This window comes from Sceloporus undulatus, chromosome 1, assembly GCF_019175285.1.
Source record: "Sceloporus undulatus isolate JIND9_A2432 ecotype Alabama chromosome 1, SceUnd_v1.1, whole genome shotgun sequence".
Taxonomy (NCBI): Eukaryota; Metazoa; Chordata; class Lepidosauria; order Squamata; family Phrynosomatidae; genus Sceloporus; species Sceloporus undulatus.
This window is the reverse complement of record NC_056522.1, coordinates 269,475,296-269,501,376: the sequence shown is the minus strand read 5'-3', so window position 1 is coordinate 269,501,376 and position 26,081 is coordinate 269,475,296. Positions and strand designations below refer to the sequence as shown.

The following is a 26,081-nucleotide window of genomic DNA, read 5'->3' as shown; positions in this document are numbered from 1 at the left end:
CTTCAAATCAATAAGGAATTAGACAGTTAAGTTCATGGGAAAGATAGGTAAAGCAGCATCAAGAATGTTCAGCTAAGCTGGCATCTTGGCTCAGGATCCCTTTCACACTACACAGTTATTGCACTATGAGTCCACTTTAACTGCCATGGTTTCATTCTAGGGAATCCTGGGATTTGCAGATTAGTGAAGGGTATTTAGAATTATTAGCCAGACAATAGTCTAATGCCTTCCCAAACTACAAATCCCAGGATTCCATTGGATGCTGCCATGACAGTTAAAATGGAATTACAGCACCATGATTGTAATGTGAAAGGTCACAGGTACAGTGCTTGAAGCATCATGAATAACATATCCTCTAACATTTCACAGGTGAAAAGTAGGGCACATATGGCCAAGCAATACCAGGGTGGGGCCAAGAAGGCAAGTTATTAATGAGGAAGAAGAGACAAATCAGGGGTGCATCTACATTGCAAAAATAATGCCATTTGATACCACTTTAACTGCCATGGTTCCATCATCAGAATCCTGAGATTGGAAGTAATGTGAGGCACCAGAACTCTATGGGACAGAAGGCTAAAGATCTTGTAAAACCACAAATCCCAGGATTTCATAGGATGGATCTAGAGTATTTAAAGTGGTATCAAACTGCATTACACTGTGCCTGTATTATATGCGGGCGTATGCTGAAAGCTGTGTCAGAAGAAGGCTTCGCTCATCCCGGAAGGGATAATGGTGCACGCGCCACCACGTGTCACCATGTGCACGAGCCCCATTCATTCTAATGGGGCTTGAGCATACACGGAATTCCCTTTACGCAGAAGGGGGTGTGTGTCTGGAACAGATCCCCATGTAAGAGAAGGGACCACTATATTTCTACAGTGTAGATGCACCCAAAGAGTGGGTGCAGCAGCTTGCTTATGCTTGAGTCTATAGGGAAGAGCAGGATCCTGCCCCTCCTGTCTTCTTCTTCACTAAGTTGAGTACAAGCTACTTTTCCACTTTGAATTCACTTTGCAGAAGCTGAAGTAAGCTGAGGATGAAGGGGGAAAGTGGAGGAAGAGAGAGAATCTTGGACCTTTAAAATCAATGGAAAAATGGGAGTATGGGAGATTAATCAAGACTGTCCTTGCCTAACTGGGATAGATGGCATGTATAGGTAAGAATGTGCCCACTTAGGATACAGGAACAAAGGCTTAGTGAGAAGGACAGAGTAGCTGGTAAAGGTGGGAAGTACAACTCCTTCTCTTGGTGATGCTGGTGGAGGCAAAGTGGTTTACTGCCTGCATTGGTATGCATGAGGAATTCTTACCCCAATTAAGACTTATGAACTATTGGCACTGCACTCCCATTCCACCAGCCAAAACCAAACAACTCTGGACAATTTAATTCTTCCATGGGCAGCTAACAAAGCCCAGGATCACATAATGTGTGTTCTGAAAAAAAGCAACAGCTGTGACTTCACCTATCTTATTCCTTAAACCAGTTTTAAGTATTTAGAAAAATACTATTTAAAAAACACTAAAAAACAGCTCAAGAAAGTCTTGTGAGAACAAGGTTGGATTCAAGTAAACCCCTGCATATGCTAAGAACCACTTTACTTCCCCCCCAAACTAAAAATAATTATAAGGGTCATCTGTATGGATGTCTAGTTACAGCATTTTCCCACACTAGTATTATAACTATAAACTATAAACTATAAAGGCTATTTCCAAGTGATGTGGGCTCATAATACTGAGTTATAGCAGACCAAACTACTTAAAACAGATGTTTAGAGTTAATCTTTGTTTATTTCAGCTGCAAATGTTTTGCCTTTTACAGTATATGATTATAGGACTGGGTTGTTAATCTTATTTTTAAAAGCTAAATGTAAGCAAATTACAAATACAACAGTGTATCATCACACACATCTATAATATGTATCTGCATAATAAATAATAAAGCTGAAAAAACCCTGAGACATCTCTAAGATATTGTCACTTAGACCAGATTATAAGGCACAGGTTCTCTCCTACCCTCCATTCTGGAAAGCAACAGAAAATAGCAAGGTATCTAAAGGCCTAAACATCCCAAAAGCACCAGATTCCCTCTGATCTTGGAAGCTTGGCTGTTTTAGCCCTGGTTAGTACTTGGATGGAAGAACACCAATTAATACCAGATGCTGTAGGCTACATTTCAGAGGAAGGAACTGGCAAAACCACTTCTGAGTATTCCTTGCCTAAGACAACCTTTGAAATTCATGGGGTCACCATAAATCAATAAGCGACTTGAAGGCACAAGGCATCTATAGTCAATAAGTAAATATCAGCCTTTTTAAAAAACAAATGATTGAATGACTGAGGGAGCAAGAATGAATGAGAGTGGATGAATGATGAATGGCAAGATAACAGTGATTAGTCAGGATAAGGGTGAACACATCCTATTTGTACAAATATAAACAGAGGACATAAAAGGCAGAATATAAAATTTATGTTCATTAGTTTGATCAATGAAATATGATAAAAGAACTGAATAATGTCTCACAGCTTGGGAAAGTTACTTTTTTGGAGCCAGTTCCCAGAATCATCTAGTTGCTGCGGAATTCTGAGAGTTGTGGTTAAAAGAAGTAACTTCCCCAAGCTCTGCAATCCCAAGAAGAGAACCTATGTAGGGAACAACTATGTAGGGAATATAGAGAATAAGTGACTGTCTCTGTCCTACATTATTTATTTATCTGGATCAAATACACCCTTTAGACATAGCATGGCCATCTTTAGTAAATGGAGCACAGCTGGCCTTAGCACCTGACATCTTTAGGCAGCTTTCTGAACATAAGTCAGCTAGCAAGGACTACCTGGTGATGTCTAGAGTTCCAAACATTATAAAATATAATAATAAATAATTTATTTCTAGCCTGCCCATTCACAAGGAATCTGGGTGGGTTACAGCAATAAAAATACATACAGAATAAAATAAAATTCAAAATTAGTCCCTTTCCAACCCTGCTCCCAATACAAATATTACAATTTAAATAATCAGCATTTTAAAAACAAAAAATACAATAGTATTAAATTTAAGAGAAGAATTGGTGGACAGAGCAACGTAAGTCACAGTAAACGGGGAGAGGAGCTAGGTAGGGAAGGCGTGCCAGAAGAGATCCATTTTAAGAGCCTTCCTAAAGGCTGTAAGAGTGGAAATGTGGCTGACCCCCTCGGAAGGTCATTCCATAGATTTGGAGCAGCAGTGGAGAAGGCCCTCTGGGTTAGTCTAGATTTTTTCAGCTGAAGTAGATTCTTCCCCAAGGACCTTAGTGTGTGGGACAGACAGTATGGAAGAAGGCATTTCCTTAAGTATTCTGGACCCAAGCTATGTAGGGTATTAAAAGTAATCACCAACACCTTGTACCTTGCCCGGAAACTAATTGGCAGCCAGTGAAGGGATTTCAAAACCAGTGTTATGTGATCATTACAAGAAGTGCCTGTAATCAACCTGGCTGCCATATTTTGTACAAGTTGAGGTTTCCGAACTAGGCATAAGGGTAGCCCCATGTAGAGCGCATTGCAGAAGTCCAATTGAGAGGTTACTAGTGCATGTACTACTGTTTCAAGGTGTCCCGGTTCCAGGAAGGGGCACAGCTGGTGTATCAGCTGAAGCTGATAACAGGTGCTCTTGACTGTTGCATCCACCTGAGCTGTCAGGTGAAGTGACGAGTCAAGGAGCACCCCCAAGCTGTGGATAGAGTCTTTCAGGGGAAGTGTGACCCCATCCAGAACTGGCTGACATAACTACATACCCGGGCTCAGTCATTACCAGGCAACCAGGTCATATAGGTGCCATTCTAATGTCCCACAATGACCTGGAGTACTGCCATGTTGGGCATATTGTAGGAAATTAGTGATAGGTAGAATCATTTCCTAGGCATGCTTGGAATGCAGCTGCTGCTGTCTATCACTGCCTCCAGATGAGCTTGTCAGGGTCTGTTAATAGAGGAAGGGGTCCACTTGAAAATACGTTTATCAGTGTCTCATCCAATCTGGAGCTGGCACTGAGGAATGGGATAAATTCCAAACACTGATGTTTTAAATTACCCCTCTACTTATATCTGTACAAGTAAAGTATTCCATTTAGTGACATAAAATAATATTTGAATGTAAGGAAGCTGTTTACTGAGAACCAAGGAAAGCAGCAATTCATATTAGAAAGCCAGATAAAAGCCTTTATCTCCCCTCTCCCCCCATGTAGCAATGGAATCTCTGCTGAGTTGTGGTATTTAAAAGATATTTTAAGAAAGCAAAGTTCACAAAGGCAGCTAGTGCTAAACGTCTCTTTAAAAATTATATAATCAGATCATATGAAGATTGATTCAAGTATTGAGGTCACTGCTTGGTTGGGTTTAAGTTATGTTGAGTCATGTCCTTTTGTGTAGGTCGTGTTGGCTGCTCTTGTTTTCCAATTGTAATGTTAACTTGTTATACTAGTTTGCTATAGCTAGTACCTTATTCTATTTTAGGAACACACCATGATTACCTGGCCACATTCTTGCTATGAATATTTGCGTTGGCTTATTAATTTGCATTGACTTCATATTAAAGGAAATCAACACATCAAGGGTATCTAGGGCACTGTGGGTACTACTAACATACTTCTGTGCATATATTAAAAAGTGGTCATACTGGAGTTACTCCTTAAGTTAGGAAATTTCTTTCAGGTTGTGTACAAGATACAATGCAATGTGAGTTATTATCTCCCTGTTTCTTTCAGTTGGCTCCAAGGATACTGTGGAAGTCCTGAACTGGTGTCTGGACACAGTGAGAGACTGATAGGCTGTACAGACTGCCCCTTTCTTCACCAGATCAGGGTCGCAGCATCTGCACACTGTGGCCCTGATCTGGCCTTTCCGTGGTGCAAAAAGGACCTGCAAAAAGTGGCTCCTTTCTATGCCGTGGATTTTCTGAACTCCTTTGGTACTGCGTCATCTGGATGCTGCACCATAGGAGTGCCATGATGCTACCTGCCATGTGGTGAGCTGCATGGCATTACGACAGCATGGGGCAGAATTGGGGTGTGTGTCGTGTGGATGCCATGCCCCCACTCCACCTCCATGCTGGCCTTTGATGCCAGTCTATACAGCCCCTGAGTGTAGACAAATAAACTGAAGCTTAAGACAGGCAAGAGGGAGGCCTTACTAGGAAGCAAACAAGCCAGTCCTGCTTTTGGTGGGGTTTTACTGTCTCATAAAGGTTAGGTACACAGTTTGAAAGCTGACTTGGGTTTAATGCACTATTAGATGGTCAATTAGTGATGACAGCCAAGTGTCAAAAACAGGTTAAATAAAACAAACAATAATATAAATGCATGAAACATATAAGCAAAAATAGCAACAAACTGGAACTGGAAGATTTTTTTCAATTTTAATTAAAAAATATTACTGTTCTGCTCCTTGCAATAGATAACTTTAACAGTTTCTATAGATGTTTTCAATCCTAGAATCACAGTGTTGGAGGAGACTACAAGGGCCATCCAGTCCAACTCCTTGCCATGCAGGAATATACAATCAAAGCACTCCTGCCAGATGGTGCAAAGACAGTTCCCATATATTAAGTTAATAAATCTTACAAAGCAATCTCATATCTCCATTCAGCTGTTGGGAGCCCTGAAGAAGCAACAACAGAGACACCTCTCTAGACAGTGTATAAAACTATGCCATTCCTCTGGTCTGTACCGAACTCCCTGGAGCAAGTCCCCAGAGGGCTTTATGTAGGTAAACGTCCCCTTTGATCTATCACATCTGCATTTCCTTGGACGTATGTCTCCAATGACTCTCAGCTGCACTTATTTAATAAATTCTAATGAGTAATTAACAGTAGTTATTCTAATAAATAACTTCTTATGTTTACAGCATGAAAAGGGAACTTGTAGCATCTTTGATGCTAACTGTGCAAAAGAAGTTATAGCATATATTTTCATAGACTTGGTCTACATCCTCAGATACTAGATTAGGCTGAATCTTGGGAAATAATTGGTCCTGGTACCTCCTTCAAGGTTTTACTAGCCTTAAACTAAAAATAAATGTAAATAAAATCCAAGTATGGTTAGCTAAAGCCGATGTTACTAGGCATCTGGGATAAAATAGCCAAAGCAACAGGCACGATGGAACAAGTGAGACATGTCACCTAGACTTCCTTATATAATAATCTTCCAACATAATACCACTCCAGCATGTGATGAATGTTTTTTTAAGGTGGCGCACTTCCAAAAATTACTTCCAAAGTAAAATAGGACACAGAAGAACATAGACTGAAAGTCTGTTGATTGTAAATAGGAACAGTTTGATCATATGTTTCTATTGCAGGTTTATAGCATGGAGAATGGATATGCCTTTAGAAGGCTGTAGAGAGATCAGAAGCTGCACTTTCCACAGTGTGTTTTCAAGAGTGTGTCAACAAGAGTGATGTGGTAAAACATGACTCATAGGGTTGATGTGCCAGGATTTTTTGATTAGCAGGAATGATGTTATCATCTGCTACCTCTGTTAGGCTTCCCTCTCCTTCTCAATTTAGCTATTTGATGTAGATGAGGGATTGGGATGGATTTTCCCTGTAATAATTTCTTCTCATGAAATATCTGTGTTATACTGCAAAATATTTGGAAGTGGCTTTGTTGTGAAAGTGGAAGTAAAAACTGCTATTGTTGGTTTGTTGATATGGTACAACATGGCTACCTAAAAATGTGGGGTTTTCTTTATGGCACGAATACAGTATGTAGAATATCTCCATGAGTTCCTAAGCACCAACATTTAACACTTTAGCATTGGCCACCACTCATATACCTTTCAGATTATGCCTATTCTGTTTCATCTATTCCTCACTCTGCATGCCCTTAGAACCAACTGACGCTTCACACTTCTCTAGCTGCTGGACAGCTCTGTGGTTCTTAGCTGGGGAGTGTTCAAATGTTGTTGGATTTCAGTTTCCAGAAGCTCCGGACAATATAGCCAATAGTGATAGACTCTGGGAGATGAGGATCAACAACTCCAAGCCTCTTTGGTTGAGAACTACTGATCTAGTACTGTAGTTTCAAAATTTGATAACATTGAGCCATGGCAGATAAAGTGGTGTCAAACGTAATTAATTCCATGGTGTAGATGTAATTCCAGTCAGGGTCCATGTGGTCATGCCTGCCCTGCTGCCCATTACCTGACATGGAAGCAAGAAAAAGGGTTAAATGAGGAACACAATGGCATGAAGTCCTGCATACTGCCAATGGAAAAAAAGGAAGGGAACAAAGATAGGCATGCTATTAGAAAAAGTGTTTAATGAGTCATTAATAAAACTTTAAAAACTAATTGAATTGCATATATAGGGTAAAACATGAAATAGTATACTTATATTAAATTGCTGTTTAAATTTAAGTGAAATGCTTCCACTAAAAGTCTTACCAGAATGAAGCTAAAAATGCCATCCCTAATTTGAGAGAGAGAGAGAGAGAGAGACCCTGTTTAGAGCTTGGGAGAGAAAGGTACTGTTGAATGGATTTCTGAAAATTCAATTTTTCATCCACCCACTAGAAATCTTCTCTTACTTTCCTTTCCTCATTCCATTAGTACTGTATCTCTTCTCCTTCCAGGATTAAGAGCTTCAGAATTCAGTTTCCTGAGACAGGTGAGGAGCCACTACATTGTGTTCAATGTAGAACACTGAAAGGATGCAAAAAGGATCCCTGCTTACAAACTGCCTTCATTATTTGTTGGTTTAAAATCTTTTAAAGCTGGATTTAACTAAGCTATCATGCAATAATTATTACATCAAATGAATGGTTTGGACACTGGGGATTTTGCAGTTTTTCAAAATCCAGAGAAAACTAGGGTTTGGCCAGGAACCAGCTGGGAAATATAAAATGTTGGTTTGTTCAACAATCTCCATTTAATTAATAAATAATTTAATTTCTACAATTAAGCTAATGAATAAATTCCAAGTCACAAAAATGTAATTTTAAAAAAAATGTAATTATATTGTTTTCATTAGAAAATTCCTAACTAAATCCATACCTTTGGATGCACCTACACTGTAGAAATAATGCAGTTTGTCTCCACTTTAACTGCTATGGCTTCATCCTACAGAATCTGTGGATTTGTAGTTCTGTGAGGCACCAGCACTCTTTGGCAGAGAAGGCAAAAGACCTTGTAAAACCACAAAACTCAGGATTCCATAGAATGGAGCTACAGCACTTAAAGTGGTACCAAACTGCATTATTTCTACAATGCAGATGCACCTTTAATTGGCTGTAGCTAGTTGGTTACTATCTTTAGTAGGAATTACACAGAGCCCAGCTATTGTTCTGAATGCTCTCTGGAACAAAGGCATTATGGGAGAGTGACCTAGGAAAATCACCTTAGCTGTAGCACAGGTAATTTCCCTTGTCCCTCTTCCCATAATTGCTCAGCTCCAGAAGCATTCAAAACAATAGGGAGTGTCTGAATTCCACTACCACCCTGTCTTTTTTCGTAGCAGAATGAAAACACAACCACTAGAGGAGCCACTGCAGCTGACTAGACTAGAATATCACACACCAATATCACACTATATTGTTACAGTGCTATTATTCTACTTTTAACTGAAATGGCCCAGCAACATCAGGGACTGCCTGAAGGACGAGACTTCTCCCTCCTTTAACTGTCACCTTTTGTATTGTATTACAATTTTCACTGTACACCGCTATGATCATTGCAGAATAGCGGTCTATAAATAAAACGTATTACTATTATTATTATTATTATTATTATTATTATTATTATTATTATTATTATTATGGCGGCCTCCTGTGGGGTCCTGGGATTTGAAGTTTAGGGAGGGGCATTTAGATTTCTCTGCCAAAGAACTCTTAGGCCTCTACAAACCCTAGAATGTCACAGGAGACAGCCTTAGTAGAAGAAGTAGAATAATAGTGGGATAAAGTGGGGTAACTGCTCAGAGACTACTTAGTTCAGTATGAAGTGGTATAGAAATGTAGCTGCTATTGCTATTTCTATAACAGAGTCATGTGATACTGACCTCATTCTTCTCTGTCCCTTACTTCCATGGTAGGGAGGGTCCAGACAGAGGGTGGTGTGCATGTGCACACTTTTGCATGGGACCCAGCACTTCCAAATAGCTGTAATATAAGCTTTTTAAATAAGAGTGAGTCTTGCTCTGCCAGTAATGGGAAGGGCCAATGCTGGAGTGAATTTCTACGTGTTGCCAGTGAGCATCAGGTTCCCAAACGTTGCCACTGCTGCAGGGAAAAGCAGCCTCAAGAAAAACTAGTGAATTCATCCTTGCAGGGCTGGCTGAAAACCTTCTGGTGCTTGAAACAAGGACATGATGGTGCCCTCTCATTCTTTATTCTGAAGCTGACCAGATTGGCAATCAAATCTTACTTCAGTGCAAGTGACAAACCAATGTCTTCCACAGCACCATGGGCCAACAGGTTCATTGACTAGGTTAAAGGTACAGCCAGCCAGGATCCATAAGTCTGGCCATAGAGATTACATGACACACATAGTTCTACCTTCTGGCATTTTGTCAATAGTCTGTCCCTTCCCAACCCAATATTTCCCCCTTGAGTCAGTTGCCGCACTCTCCCTAATGGTAGGAATGGCCCTCTGCATTCCTGGCAGAGATTAATCTTGAAAATGCACCCATTGTGATCTCTGGATGATAAAACTAGTGATTTCTGTCAGCTAAAAAGCCAAAACGAAGCAGTGCAAAGAAACAAAATGAATGCAATGGATTGCTGATATTCCCACAACTAAGAGTGGCAAACTAGACAGCAAGGAGTAAGTCAGAAACAAGAGCAACAACAGGGATGGACAACTGTTTCCAAATGACATGAGACACCTGTCTCAATAGAGATGGAAAGTTTAATTGGTTTAATCAGTAACCAGTGGGTAAGGAAGCACTTGTTTACATGCTGAAACTATTTACATTCTGGTGAGGAATGCAAGTGTGGGAATCTTATAGCCCTCTAAATGTTGTTGGACTGCAACTACTCAAAGCCCTTGGCAGCAAAAGCTATGAAGACGATTCCTGGGATCTGCATTCCAGTAACACCTGCTTATTTTTGCTGTAATGAAAAAGAGGGAAGAGTCTATTGTCCAGTGACAGAGCATATGCCTTCTCGGAGACCCAAGTCATAATACTTTCATCTTAGAAAGGATCCCAGATAAGAGGATGAGCAGTCTGCCCAACACCTTGGAGAATGACTTCTAGCTAAGCAGCAACAGTAGTGAGCTAGGTCCATGGTTCTCAGCCTTTGACCCTCCAGATGTTTTAGATTTCAATTCCCAAACTTTTCAGCCAGCATGGCCAATGGCAAGAGGTTTTGGGAGTTGGAGTTAAAAAACAACAACACACAAAGGGCCAAAGACTGATAACCAATGTGTTAGGTTGCTGGTCCAAGGATCAGATTTCAAATACATTAGGAAGGAAAATATTAAAAATTACACTTATTCTTTTTTTTAAATATCTTTATTAAATTTTCCATAAAATAAGTTACAATACCAAAAGAGAATACAATTTCTACTGTAACTATATATACAACTAAAGTCTACATTTGTTTCTTATCAAACGTTGTCTTCTTGTCTTCTTAGACCCGAACTGAAATCTTCCTTTTATTCTTGGGTTGATAAAGTACTCATTTCTTTCATGTTCTCATTGTCCCATAAAGTAAACCTTTGCTATATGTTAAATTTATCATGTCACTTTCACTAATATTAACAATATATACGCCCACAAGTCCGAAGTAAAAGTAACTTCACTTATGATTTATCTTAAATTCCTTATCATTCCATATCATACAACAATTTCCCAATCATAATAAATTTTATATACAGTATAGCAATAATTTTTGCAGTGTATTCCCTGGTTTTACTTTAAGTTTGAACAAATGGAGCTCTTGCTTTCCATCCCGATGTTGACCTATTTTAACAATCAAAATAAGAATGGATATAGACGGTAGAAATTAATACAATCTTAACTAAGAAATTACACTTATTCTAACAATGAGTGGCAGCTCTTATTTATTAAACTGTCAGTGGTTTCAGATTTCATTCAACTTCACCAAAAGACATAAAAATAATTGAGTTTTGATATGGAAAGGCAGTTAATAAGCTGAAAAGAAACAGTTGTTTACTTAAACTTCTTTAATCCATTGGAAACCTAAGTACACTGTCATACTACACAGTTATAGTACGGTGATTCCACTTTAACTGCTGTGGCAATATTATGTGTTAGGATTGGCAGATTAGGGAAGGGCCTTTAGAACTCTCTGCCAGAGAGTTCCTCTAGTGCCCCAGCAATCTATGAACCCCAGGATTCGATAGGGTACAGCCATAGCAGTTAAAGTGGAATCATAGTGCTATAATTGTATAGTGTAAATGGTCCCTAAGACCGCTATACATTTTGAGCCCCTATTGCATTTCAGCAGCCTTGGTCCCTGGACAGGAGACACTTGTCCTTCAGAATACTATTTTGAAAGAAGGTGTGTGTGTTTTTGATTTTTTTTAGTATACACCTGCAATAAACTTCCCAGTGCCGGTACACCTTTCCAAGTGCTGTTTTATGCAGCCACCTAGTGGTGGTTTTTCAATGCTGCTCTGAGCTGGCCTGCAGATGTGATGGGGAAAGAATGAACTGCAAGGTAGAACTGGTGATGGTAATGAATTCACACATGAAAATATAAGTGAATTGGATGATGTGAAGAAAAAAAAAGGCCAATTCCCACTGATAATGAGAACAGGGGATTGCCATGGCTCCATCCTAAAGAATCCTGGGATTTGTAGTATAGTAAGGCACCAACACTCTTTGGCAGAGGAGGCCAAAGACCTTGTAAAACTACCAATCCCAGGATTTCATAAGCACTTAAAGTGGTGTGGAGCTGCATTATTTCTGCTGTATAGAGGCACTCTGAAGCGGAAAATGGCTTCTATTCTTTTCTACTTTCTTCACTCACCCTAATCCTGGTTGGCTGGCTGATTGGTTAGTTGGCTAGCTGAAGCAGAAGTAGGAGGATGAGGAACAAGGATGATTTATCTTCTCCAATTATATTGGAGCACTTATCATAAAATATGTGACTGGAAACTACCAATCGTTATTATATCCATTGTCCTCTAGTCAGAACTATACCTGGGTCTACTATCCTCCTTCTGCCCAAACCTATAGTTTTAAAGTACATTCTACACCCTACATCATTTGTGTTAAATAAAGCCTATACATGTAGGCAATTAAGTTTTCCTGGTTTCATATCCATTGTGTAGCCATTATGCAACATACCAAACTCCAGATAACGATAGATTCATTGTTGACTTTAAGTGAAGCTCCTGAAAGTGAAGTTAAGCATACTGCTCCTGCCCCCCAAGAAAATAAGGAAAACTTTCCTAACATTCTGTTGACAATCAAAAGAATTTACCCTTGCATAGGAAATGGTGGTGGTGGAAGGGAAAAGAAGGGCTATTATCAGTATGACGATGACACCCAAATATACTTCTCCATGTCTTGGGCATCAGCAACAATGGCAGATGGCATCTCTCCCCTCAATCAGTGTCTCAAAGCAGTAATGGACTGGATGAGGCAAAACAAACTCAAGCTGAATCCAGACAAAATGGAGGTACTTACAGTAGGGGCCCTTAAACCAGGTATCGGGTTGCAACCTCCAGTCCTAAAGGGGCTCACACTCTTCTCAAAGGACTGCGTTTGCAGTCTGGGGGTGCTTCTGGATCCATCACTTCAAATGTCAAATCAAGTGAATGCAATGGTCAAGAGCACCTGTTATCAGCGGCTGATACGCCAGTCGCGCCCTTTCCTGGAACTGGGGGACCTTGAAATTGTAGTACACTCACTGGTAACCTCAAGACTTGATTTATGCAATGTGCTCTACATGGGGCTACCCTTATGTCTAGTCCAAAAACTACAATTGGTACAGAATTGATTACAGGAACATCTAGAAGTGATCACATAACACCAATACTAAAGTTTCTCCACTGGCTACCTATTAGTTTTCAGGCACAGTACAAGGCGTTGGTTATCACTTTAAAACCCTACATGGCTTGGGCCCAACTTATTTAAGGGATCGCCTACTTCCATACAATCCACCCCATGCTCTCAGGTCCTCTGGGAGGAATTTATTGCAGCCTATAAAGATCAGATTGATTGCGACCTCCCAGAGGGCCTTTTGGGCAACTGCTCCCAGGCTGTGGAATGCCCTGCCAGACAAGAGCCATCAAATTACCAATCTCTAGATAGCTTTAAGAAAGCTGTTAAAACAAATCTCTTCCGGCCTTCCCTGACTAAACTACTCGGCCATGTAGCGACCCCCCATATATATGTGATAACTTTGCCCACCGTTATTGTTTTAATCGTTTTATGTAATTTTAATCTTAAAATGTTTAATTCTTTTTTAAAGGGAGATATTTTATATACATTGTTGTACTCTTTTAGCACTGTAAGCCACTTTGATTGTTTTAACAAAAAGCGGAGTAGAAATAAAAGTTTTGTTGTTTTATTATATATTATTATTATTATTATTATTATTATTATTATTATTATTATTATTATTATTTAAATACAGCAATTCAAACCAAAGAGTAATGCTGAACTCTATGCAGCTGAACTTATGCAATCTCTAATTGTTCTATTTTACTGAATTATGACTCGGCCTGCCTAATTCACATTTTAAGAGCTAAGAAAAGAGAAACTTACAATTGTTCATTCTTTTGGTATTTACTGCTGTCTCTTCCTCACAATCTTTGAATGAAAGAAAAGGGTATTAGTGTGTGAAGTGCACTTGTTGTTGTTGTTTTTGTGTGCCTTCAAGTCATCTGACCTATGGCAACCCTAAGGCAGGTCATGAGGTTTTCATGGCAAATTTCTTCAGAGGGGTTTGCCATTTCTATCCTCTGACTGAGAGAGTGTGACTTACCCAATGTGACGTAGTGGATTTACATGACTGATCTGGGATTTGAACCCTGGTCTCCAGAGTTGCAGTCCAATGCTCAAACCACTATGCCATATCAGACTTTACATTAAATCTCTGCATTACAGAGATTGCAGTGCTCACTCATACAGCAGTAATACAAAGGAATTTATTTCCAAGTAAACTTACATAGGATATAGAATTGTACTCTCTATAAGTTGCTTTTTTCTGACTGAACTCTTTGCTATTATAATGTTACTGTGAAATAAAAAGTGACTCCTTGTTTCAAGTCAAATGTAATATTTACTTTTCTCCTCTGATCTCTCTCAGAATATTGTATTCCAAGCCTTCAGAAGAAGAGAAAGTCTCTCAAATGATAAACTGGACTTGAAGGATGAAGTGTAAGTTCTTTGAGAATGGTTAATATAGTAAGAAAGGGAAGATATGAACTGGAATCAACCTGTGTATGAATATTGATTATACACTTTACTATAATCACTCAGTATATTACTATAATAAACATACATAAATGGACAAATGTATTAATTTGCCTTTCATTTCATAAATAAGGATAACATTACTTATCTCCACCACAGAAAATCAATTAAAAGCACTGTTAAAATTCAATTTCTATAAATTACATTTACATTTTAAAAAACATTAGCTTTGATTAAAATATTTTCTGGTTTTGATGGAAAACTAAACAACTTGAGCCAGTCACCTTTAATGTAATTAATTTTTTTTCAGAGAATCAAGTCAAGTCAATGATCCTGCAGTAATTCCAAAGGATAACCCTCAGGAGAAACTATATAATGGTGACAATGAAGACACATTTAGAAGGGAATTGCCATATTGCACAGGAGAAATTGACTTCATGACTTCTGGGAAGAAACGAGGAAAGGTAGCCCAAAACACTTAACATCAAGGACAACAAGGATTGTGCTGGAATCCCATCACCATGCCTCAGTCTAAAAATTGTGGGTGGCATTCTGTTAGGGACTTACAGAGGCAACATTTAACATGCCTGCTTAACTTACTTGTTTCATGATTGCAGAGGCTGGCATTTCCTACTGGTCATGCAACAGCCAAGCTTAGACCCACAATTTAAGTTGTGGTACCCTGCCTCAATACAGTAATTTACTGGCCAGTGGAGAATAGTGGTGGTGAGGTATTCAGCTATCTTCCTATAGCAGGACACAAAGTGAATGTCATTATCCTCTGGGATCTTTGGAGGACCTTTGGGAAGTCCCAGAGGATGCAGGTTGCTATACATCTAGCTACAGAAACATAGCTCTTGGTATGCATGAAGTCCCACATATTTAGTCCTATGGTTTCTTATAGTTTTCATATATCTTATCTGCATACCCATTTCTTGATTACAGTTTATTAAGGTCTCATGTGATGTTCATCCTGAAGTCATATTTGATGTCATGAGTAAGAAATGGAACCTTCCTGCTCCCAACCTGGTTGTCTCTTTAGTCGGAGAAGAAGAAAACTTCCTGATGAAACCTTGGTTACGTGACACTTTAAGAAAAGGACTGGTCAAAGCTGCTCAAAGCACTGGTTGGTTCCATTCCTAGAAGGAAAATCTCAATTTTAGTGCACCTGTTTAGTAAGCTTCTAGCTGGTTGCGAAAGGATCAGACTTTCCAAAGGGTGGGATTTTGAGATACGGGAATATATGTTTGAATGTTGTAAGCTGTCCGAGTTGTGTTACACAGAGGGGTGGGATAAAAATAAATTTTATTATTATTATTTCCATACTAATTTTTTTGGTAATATTTCATATTTAGTATCTATTTCCCCACCCCTGCAAAGGTCCAGTTCATGCAATATGAGACATTTTCTGAAAACAGAGCCTTATGCCTGAGGCAAATTGGTTGATCCTATCAGAAATTGGGTTATACAAGCAAAATAAATAAATCATATAGTGTTTGAACTGGAAAAAAATTAGAGCAATGCAATCTAGTTTACAGTCCTGTCCTTGAAAGAATGTGAGTTAGAAAGGGGGAAAACATTGGGGATTGAGAACATGTGGCCTTCTGGATGTTGCTGAACTGCAAGTCCCATCATCACTAACAATTTGCTAGCTAGGTATAACAGCATTTTGAGGGTCACATGATCCATAAATCTGGGGTAGAGCATAGAAATAACTAATTCAAACATGTATTCCAATCCTATGAACGTTTACCCAGAGGTAGGGGCTGTACAGACCAGCATCAAAGGCTGGCATGGGGGTGAAAGGGGACGTGGCATTAGCATGACACATGCCCCGACTCTGCCCCCATGCTGGTGTGATGCCGTGCATCTGACTACACAGCAGGTGGCATCACAATGCTCCTCTGTTGCTGCGTCCAGATGATGCAGTGCCAAAGGAGCATCAAAAAGCTGTGGTGTTGGTGGCTATTGCACTACAGAAAGGGCACCATAGCTGCCAGTGATGTGGCTTTTTGGCACTCCTTTGGCACTGCAACATTTGGATGCAGTGCTAGAGGAGTGTCATGATGCTGCCTGCCATGTGGATGCCACACCCTCACTCCACCCCCATGCTGGCCTTTGATGCCAGTGTGTACGGCACTATATTTGCCACAGCCCCAATCCAGTGCTGAAAGGGGCAACTGCAGGCTATCCCTTAGGAGCAGTCTGTTCTGCCCTATCAACCTTAATGAATTAAACTGAGTTAATTTCCAAGTAGATATACATAACTGGCTATGTATTCATCTCACAGAACTAGTGTGAAGTCATGAGAACTACTGGAACTGTAACAGAAATTTCAGGAAACAGATTTCTAGGATTGGCAGAACAATAGAATGGGCAAGAGGACCTAGTAATTGAAAATCCATAAGTTTATTTCCAGTTGTCGACAAAGGAAAACAATGAACTCAGTGGAATTCAAGTTCCAAAAAGCTGAGAACCCCGAACAAGACAAAATGGCTCTTTTTATATTATTCAAGACAAAGAAGCTTCTTCAATACACCTGATTGGCTAATTACAATTTAAACATACAGAATTCTTACAATCAGAACAGAAATACATGCATACATTAAAACTGCATCATCACTCCTTACCCCCTCCTGTAGGAATTCAGTGGAATTCATCCTAACCTTGCTTCTGAATGTCCTTATCTCAGTAGTTTATGTTATGTCTTTCTTACTGGTGCCAGCTTCCATCTAGGTCAAGATGCACTCACTATTCCTTTCCTCTAGTTTTTCCTAAACTCCAAGCCTTTATTTCAAAAACCATCTCTCTGGCTGACAAAGGTGACTCCATCTTTCTATAGTTTTTATTTCAACAAGGAATTTCCACCACAGAACAAAATAATATTGTTATAACTTGGTATTATGATGTCAACAGATATGGCAAAACTGTAATTCAGGCAGAGGCCAACAACCAGATTTTATTGATAGCTTAGTTTGTTCAAACTCCCCACCGGAATTACTGACTTATGATCTTAGTTCAAACTGGCATTATTGGTGCCATCACCTAGCTCTTCTCAACAGCTCCCACTTGATTAAGATCAAGTTAAAAGACATGTAGCAATATGCTGACATCACAGGACTGCAGCCAAAACCTGAACATTGCAAACAAGTGAATAAAAGAAAATCAGCTGCATTCTAAATGTATACTGGATAGAAATCTAGCCATAACCTGACTATATTTCTATAGACTATAAAACACATTATGTTTTTCTATGACCTAAAAACGTATTTAATGTTAGCTAATGTTTTACAGTTATACAAATTACTTTCAGGTGCATGGATCTTCACCAGTGCCCTGCGTGTTGGAATGTCAAAAAATATAGGGCAAGCAGTTCGAGATCACATGTTGGCAAGTACTTGTTCCACAGTAAAAGTGGTTGCAATAGGGATAACATCACTGGGAAAAATTAAGCACAGAGAGCTTCTGGATAATGTTAAGGTACATATATCTCTGTATATATCCTCATTGACTGAAATAAAGAAATATGGGGAGAGAATACATAACTATAGCCTTTGGATCCCATTGGCATGGTAGTGATGGGATAGTAAGGTAGATGTTATAAAATCACAAATCATTTCTTGGACTTTATTAAATAGAAATTATATCAGAACCTGAACTATATGCCCACTTGTGCTGAGAGCTACTGAGCTACTGAAAATCAAATTCAAATAGTTTGCAGTTTTCATTTGGAAGACGGTTCCTTTTTTAAAACATATTTGTTTGTGTATATTATTTTATTGGCAATTTAAATTCAACCATAGCCTCTCAGACTGTTATGATGCCACCAAGACTATTGGGGAGACACTCTGTCCCAAATTAATTTCAAGTGCATGGATCTGAGATAATTATCTCTTGTTTTTAGTTTTTAATCCAAGGGTTTAAGTAGGCTGAGGTGAGTGACTAAAGGAGAGGCCTCAATTCACTCATGTTTTCTGTTGAATAACTGCCTGGGAGAAGAGTAAATATGAGGTAAATTGGTCATGACTGGGGCCTTTGTATGTATTATTTTGTGCAGCCCTCTTCCACTTCAAGAAGACCCAGTCCTATTATTTCCTCTGTTCGAGATCTAAAGTTCCAAATTATCTGGAAACACAGAATTACCCCTAAATGGTAATATAGAATGAAGGCAATATTCTCTGCCTGGGTGAACAAGGGTTATTGATTCCAAATGTTAACAAAATAAACAATCATTTAAAACAACAGTTTTCACTTAGTATATACACATTATAACTTTTACACATTACTGTATACACGGCAGTCACCTGCAACACTTGTGGCATGTTTGTCTTCTTGCCTACAGAAGTGGAGAACTTCACATGCCCCAAGTGCAAGTTGGTAGTCCTCTTGGAGGAGAAAGTGCAGCAGTTGGAGTCCAGAGTAGCTACACTTCAGCATATTAGGAAGCAGGAGGATTTCCTGGACACAACAGAGCTAACAATCCTGGACGAGTACCATGCAGAGGAAGTTGCTGGAGCAGAGGAGGTCACTTCACATACACAGGAGGCAGACAGCTGGAGGAATATCACACAGAGAAGTAGGCCAAAAAGGGATTGTTCAGGGAGCTTGCAGCTAGAGAATCAATTCAAAGCTCTTTCCCTTATCAAGGAGTCTGAAGAGAAGCATGGACAGACTTCAGGGACAGAGCAGGCAAGCCTGAGAGTCCCACCCAAGGGAACAGCCGCTGCTAAGCCTCGGAGGAGGCGTGTGGTCATAGTGGGGGACTCCTTGCTGAGGGGTACAGAAGCAGTGATTTGTAGGCCTGACAAGATGTCTCGAGAGGTGTGTTGTCTCCCAGGGGCAAAGATCCGTGATGTGACAGAGAGGCTGACAAGACTGGTCAAGCCTACTGACCAATACCCCTTCTTTTTGGTCCATGTGGGAACCAATGATACTGCAAGACACAGCCTGCAGAACATCAAAAGGGAGTATGAGGCGCTTGGTAGGAAGCTGAATGGAATGGATGTAAAGGTTGTCATCTTGTCTCTTCTGCCAGTTGAAGGGAGAGGAAAATAGCGGATGTGAATAACTGGCTTCGCAGATGGTGCCGCCGAGAACGATTTGGATTCTTTGATCATGGGCTGCGGTTCCATGAGGAGGGACTTCTTGCAACAGACGGGTTGCATCTCACGCCAGTTGGAAGAAATGTTTTTGCCAACAGTCTCAAGAACTTGATCAGGAGGGCTTTAAACTGAGTCCCGTGGGGAAGGGAGACAATATTAAGGAAGGCAAAAGGGCTGGAGAAAATAGTCAAACAGACATAGAGGAAACAAGGAAAAAAGTGCAAGGACCCAACAGTGGGAGGCAAAAAAACTTGCACAAGCAGCAAGTAAATGGGACCCGTGGTCTGAGATGTCTCTACACTAATGCACAGAGCATGGAAAATAAGCAAGATGAACTTGAACTCCTAGTACAACAAAGCAAATATGATATAATAGGCATCACTGAAACCTGGTGGGACGAGTCTCATGATTAGAATGTGGAAATAGAGGGGTATAACCTTATTAAGAGAAATAGGCCAAACAGGAAAGGAGGAGGAATAGCACTATATGTCAGAGATATTTACACCAGTGAAGAGATCCAGGACATCAATCATGGAAGCCAGTTAGAGAGCATCTGGATAAAAATTAAAGGGGAGGGAAACAACAAGGATGTTACAGTGGGAGTCTACTACAGACCCCCAAGTCAGACTGAGGAATTGAATGATGCCTTTCTAGAACAGATGACCACACACTCAGAAAGGAGAGATGTAGTAGTGATGGGCGACTTCAACTATCCTGATATTTGCTGGAAGTCAAATTCAGCAAAATCCTCAAGGTCTTGCACATTCCTCACTTGCCTGGAAGACTATTTCATGGTCCAAAAGGTGGAAGAGGAAACAAGGGGGTCAGCTATTTTGGATCTGATCCTAACCAACAAAGATGACTTGGTTAATGGGGTGCAAGTGCTGGGATCCTTAGGTGGAAGTGACCATGTTCTCCTGGAGTTTGTTATACAATGGAAAGAAGAAGCCAGGCATAGTCAGACACACATTCTAGACTTTAGGAGAGTGGATTTTAGTAAACTTAGAGAAGTATTGAGGGTGATCCCGTGGTCAGAAACACTAAAACGGAAGGGAGTTCAGGACGGATGGGAGTTTCTCAAAAGGGAGATACTGAAGGCACAATCTCAAACAGTTCCAGTGAGAAAGAAAAATGGGAGGTGTCTCAAGAAACCAAGATGGATGACTAAGGAACTTTCAACTGAGTTAAGTTTTAAACGGAACATATACAAGAAATGGAAAAAGGGGGAAATCACAAAAAAGGAATTCAAAGAAATAGCAGGCATGTGTAGGGGTAAAGTCAGAAAAGCTAAAGCGCAGAATGAACTCAGGCTTGCCAGAGAGGTTAAGAACAATAAAAAGGGCTTTTTTGGATATGTCCGCAGCAAAAGGAAGAAGAAGGAAACGGTAGAGCCACTGCATGGAAAAGATGGCAAAATGCTAACAGGGGACAGAGAAAATGCAGAATTACTCAACACCTTCTTTGCCTCAGTCTTCTCAGAAAAGGCAAAGCATGCTCAACCTGAAGATAATGGAGCAGAGGACAGAATATGGGAATTTCAGCACAGAATAAGTAAAGAGATAGTAGAGGAATACCTTGTTAATCTAAATGAATTTAAGTCTCCAGGACCAGATGAACTACATCCAAGGGTACTAAAAGAACTGGCAAATGTAATATCGGAGCCATTGGCAATAATCTTTGAAAACTCCTGGAAAACAGGAGAAATCCCATCAGTCTGGAGGAGGGCAAACGTTGTCCCCATCTTCAAAAAGGGGGAAAAAGAGGATCCCAACAATTATCATCCAGTTAGTCTGACATCAATACCAGGAAAGATTCTGGAGCAGATCATTAAACAGAGAGTCTGTGAACATCTAGAAGGTAATGCCATAATCACAAAAAGTCAACATGGGTTTCAGAGACAGACGTCATGCCAGACAAATCTGATCTCTTTCTTTGATAAAATTACCAGCTTGGTAGATGAAAGGAATGCTGTGGATATAGTATATCTTGATTTCAGTAAGGCCTTTGACAAGGTTTCCCATGACATTCTTGCAAACAAGCTTGTAAAATGTGGGCTAGACAAAGTAACTGTTACATGGATTTGTAATTGGCTGACCGGCTGAACCCAAAGGGTGCTCAACAATGGCTCCTTTTCATCCTGGAGAGAAGTGACCAGTGGGGTCCCACAAAGGTCTGTCCTGGGCCCAGTGTTATTCAACATCTTTATCAATGACCTGGATGACAGAATTGGGAGCATACTTATCAAATTTGCAGATGACACCAAATTAGGAGGAATAGCTAATACTCCAGAGGACAGGATCAACATTCAAAATGACCTGAATAGACTAGAAAGCTGGGCCAAAGCTAACAAAATGAAATTCAACACAGAGAAATGTACTGCACTTAGGGCAGAAAAATCAAATGCACAGATATAGGATGGGGGACACCTGGCTGAATGAAACTACATGTGAAAAGGATCTGGGAGTCCAAGTAGACCACAAGTTGAACATGATTCAACAGTGCGATGCGGCAGCTAAAAAGACCAATGGTATTTTAGGCTGCATCAATAAAAGTATAGTATCTAGATCAAGAGAAGTAATAGTGCCACTGTATTCTGCTCTGATCAGGCCCCACCTGGAATACTGTGTCCAGTTCTAGGCACCACAATTCAAAAAAGACATTGAGAAACTGGAGCGTGTCCAGAGGAGGGCGACTAAAATGGTGAAAGGTCTGGAAACCTTGCCCTATGAGGAACGACTCAGGGAACTGGGGATATTTAGCCTGGAGAAGAGAAGGTTAAGAGGTGATATGATAGCCCTGTTTAAATATTTGAAAGGATGTCATATTGAGGGGGGAGCAAGCTTGTTTTCTGCTGCTCCAGAGACTAGGACCCGGAGCAATGGATGCAAGCTGCAGGAAAAGAGATTCCACCTCAACATTAGGAAGAACTTCCTGACAGTAAGGGTTGTTTGACAGTGGAACACACTCCCTCAGAGTGTAGTGGAGTCTCCTTCCTTGGAGGTCTTTAAGCAGAGGCTAGATGGCCATCTGTTGGGGATGCTTTGATATGGATTCCTGCATAGCAGAGGGTTGGACTGGATGGCCCTTGCGGTCTCTTCCAACTCTAGGATTCTATGATTCTATGACATTATAGCTTTACTGCTGCTTTGTCATTTTGGATGTCTTTTCATTGACTGTTCTTTTAAAAGTAACTTATTGTTGTTGCTTAAACTGTTGTGACTAGCCCTGAAAAATTGTTAAATGGGATCTCTTAAAATAAATAATATAAACCATGATCTGCTTTGTGGATAAAAAGGCAGCAGGGATACAGTTCAATCGTATCTACATTTAATTAAAAGAAAACCTGTATGTACTCAATTTGAACCCAGGGCTCCTTGGTCCAAAGCCTGATATTGTTGACACAGACTGGTAGATGTTCTCTAGGTTTTCAGATTTACTCCCATGTAAGTGTACATAGGAAAGGTAATTTCTCCTTTTCCCCCTAGAATGGCAATCTTATAAGCTACAAATCAGACCACAGTGCCAAAGGCCCTCCCTATTCACTTGACAACCATCACTCCTATTTTATTTTGGTGGACGAAAGAGATCCAAATGAGCCAGATAGCACTACAAGGCTACGTGTCACTTTGGAGAAACATATTTCACAACAACGCACTGGCTATGGAGGTAGGAAGCGGGGGACTTCATTGTTTGTCTTCTTAGAATTGATCCATTGCAAATAGTGGGACTACATGTGTGTGTGTGTGTGTGCGCGCACACACACACACACACACACCACGCATCTAAAATGAATTGTTGATTGTGTACACAAAGAAAGGGAGTATGTGTGCATGCCCTGGACAGAAGTAGGCTGTTTGAATTCCTTTGAAGTCACTGGGATTTAATCTAACTTGTGCAAGATTGCAGTTAAAACTTTGATTTTGGGTGCAACAGATTATTGAGCTATAAACAGCTTCTTTTCTGTTTTCTCAAATCACTGTTCAAAGGCATTAGCAAAAGCTTTTGAGCCAGATCGGGCTCACACCGCTATGGGCTGAATACAGCCAATGGATAGGGGGTTCTTAATTTCTGACTTTAGCATTTTAAGCATCATGGTCGCAAGAAATGCTGGCAGTGCAGAGTATTTATTTTATTTTATCCTGTCTTTCTCCTGCCATGAACATGTTGCAGGTACGATGAAGGCAGAATGACACTGGGTATGACACCAGAGAGGCAGAACAACAGGGAACTCAACAGTGGTTCAATGATATTTCTGATAAGCTAGAACAGTTTTGCACTGAGTACTTCAGTGCTGCTCCAATGACATTCAGGCTAAGATATCAAGTTACATAAACATCTCACTACGAAGTCTGCTGGGTTTGTTTTGGCATGGTGAGACAGCGATGGTGGTAGGTGAAATCATGCTCTTTTGCTGGAAACAAGTGAAAACCTGAGACAATAGAGTCTTTTGTGTCTGAATTTTATTAACTTCAATGTTCAATTATCTATTAATCAGGAACTGGTAGCATTGAAATCCCTGTGCTCTGCTTACTTGTGAACGGAAGACCTCATATACTTGAGGTAAGACACTAATAGTCCTGTTTCAATAAGAGAGATTACAGAACTCTTTAAGCAAATATCCTGGAGCTTCACTGAGAAGCATGCTGAGCACAAAACCCATGCAACAATAACTACTCCAAATTGATGAGTTCATTAGATGTTGTCTAGTAGTGGAGTCCCTTAATTAGGAGCAGAGGCAGCTGGTGCCTTCATTATCACTGGAATGGTGAATTCACATTGGTTTTTAGCCAAAATGTTACAGGAGGTATCCAAGGCACTCAATCTACTTGGTGGATTCAACTCAACACCTTAGGTAGTTCTTTTAACATTTAAAGATTACTGACATGGAAGCAAGCAGCCACCATTATGTGTGTGTGCCTTCAAGTCACCTGTTGACTTATGGTCACCCCATGAATTCCATGGGCTTTTCTTAGGCAAGAATAACCAGAAGTGGTTTGGTCAGTCCCTTCCTCTGAAATACAGGGTGATTCAAAAACAATGGTGCAAAAGTAAAGCTGTTCTTATTCAGTTTTGTATCATTCCTTTTGGATCGCCCTGTATAGACTACAGCACCTGGTATTTCTCAGCGATCTCCCATCCCAGTACTAACCAGGGTTGACCCTATTCAGCTTCCAAGATCAGATGGGATCTGGTGCTTTTAAGGCATTTCTGTTAATTAGGAAGATCTAAAAGATAAGCAACTTTTCAGGCTTTCTAGAAATCTTCAGGCTGGAAGGTGAACAAAATAAAGTGGAAAGAACTGAACATCATGATGTAATCTTGCTGAATTTTCTGCTTTATCATCATCATGTCTCGTGCGTGCGCACGCGCACACACACACACACACACACACACTCCCACCTCATTTTGTTTACCTGCATGGTCTTAACTGTTGTAATAGAATTCACTTGTTTTCTGGTTTCCATGAAGAACAGAAAGAGTCTCTTCAGAAATAACTTGCACTTTTTATTTTAATATGAAACATGATTAGATATAGAATATCTATGTTCCATCAACTGTATGACCTACAACAAAGGGTTCTCATTCTCATGCTGCCTGTTCAAACCTAGCTCTTCATTCACCATAGTATTGTCGTATGCAGATTGCCATGTTAAGGAGTACAGGAAATGTTAGTCAGATTTAGGGCCAAATGACATACACTGGTTTGCAGCGAATATGTACATACATGCACACACACACACGGCATACCTGAGCGGGGTACCAATGGATTTCCCCCTCCCGCTCTTCTTTTGAATCCCTGAACAGGGAAGAGATTTTAGATTTCTGAAGAAAAGTAAGGGGAAACTTTTAACTCACCCTCCCCTGGGCTCTTCACAGGCTAGATTAGGCTCATGAACATTTAAGTGAAGCAAAAATGATTAAGTGAAGCTGAATACTATGGCCAGAGTCCTGCTGGTGTCTTATGCAGCTGTACATTGTACATGTGGAATGAGGTTTTGTTTTGTTTTTTACAATAGGCAACAGTTGTATCCAGCTGAGAGCTGTTGCTGCCAACTGAATTATTAGGCATACCAGTGCTGTAACAGTTTAATTTTCCCACATTGAAATGCTCCCAAGTTCCAACTAACTCAATGGAAACATTTCCAATCATGTTTGTTTGTTTTTTAAAAAGTTACATGGGATAAAGCAACAGTGGTAATGTATAATGGTCCACAATGGTGTTGAGGAGGTGTAAGAGGAGATGAGAGGAGGAGGCACACTCTGAGATGCCTATTTCTTAACTAAGGGAAGAAAAACAAGCCATTTCCCAAGCCTCACATAGTAGCTTGGTTTAGTAAACCCCACAAAGCCAGAAAGTGGTTTGACATGAGGCTCTGGAAATCTATTTGCACCTGCAGCCTCCTGCACTGCTCTTCCACTTGTGCAGGGAGGTCTTCCTGCATGAGCATAGTCATGTGAAAAGTTTCATGCTATGGCCTATTGCACAAGCAGTTTTCCTGCTAGAGGATCCTGGCCCTGTGTTCCACCTTGGGTATAACGCATATGTGTCTGCCTGAGTGAGGTGCAATTTTTCATGGGGGTAACAAAGGTCGCTTTGAAGGTTAATTGACGTTTCATG

The 26,081-nt window shown here is 40.2% G+C and overlaps 1 protein-coding gene across 1 annotated transcript in view; it reads left to right on the top strand.

Moving 5' to 3' along the window:
• The first annotated feature begins 12,612 nt into the window (after positions 1-12,612).
• The window catches only part of TRPM5 (transient receptor potential cation channel subfamily M member 5), a 60,454-nt gene continuing 46,985 nt past the window's right edge, over positions 12,613-26,081 (top strand). Inside the window, exons 1-7 of the mRNA XM_042459397.1 lie at positions 12,613-12,618; positions 14,254-14,324; positions 14,671-14,824; positions 15,306-15,486; positions 17,674-17,840; positions 22,948-23,128; positions 23,958-24,022. Of these exons, the coding sequence (XP_042315331.1) occupies positions 12,613-12,618; positions 14,254-14,324; positions 14,671-14,824; positions 15,306-15,486; positions 17,674-17,840; positions 22,948-23,128; positions 23,958-24,022 (825 nt within the window). The remainder of the gene's footprint in view (positions 12,619-14,253; positions 14,325-14,670; positions 14,825-15,305; positions 15,487-17,673; positions 17,841-22,947; positions 23,129-23,957; positions 24,023-26,081) is intronic.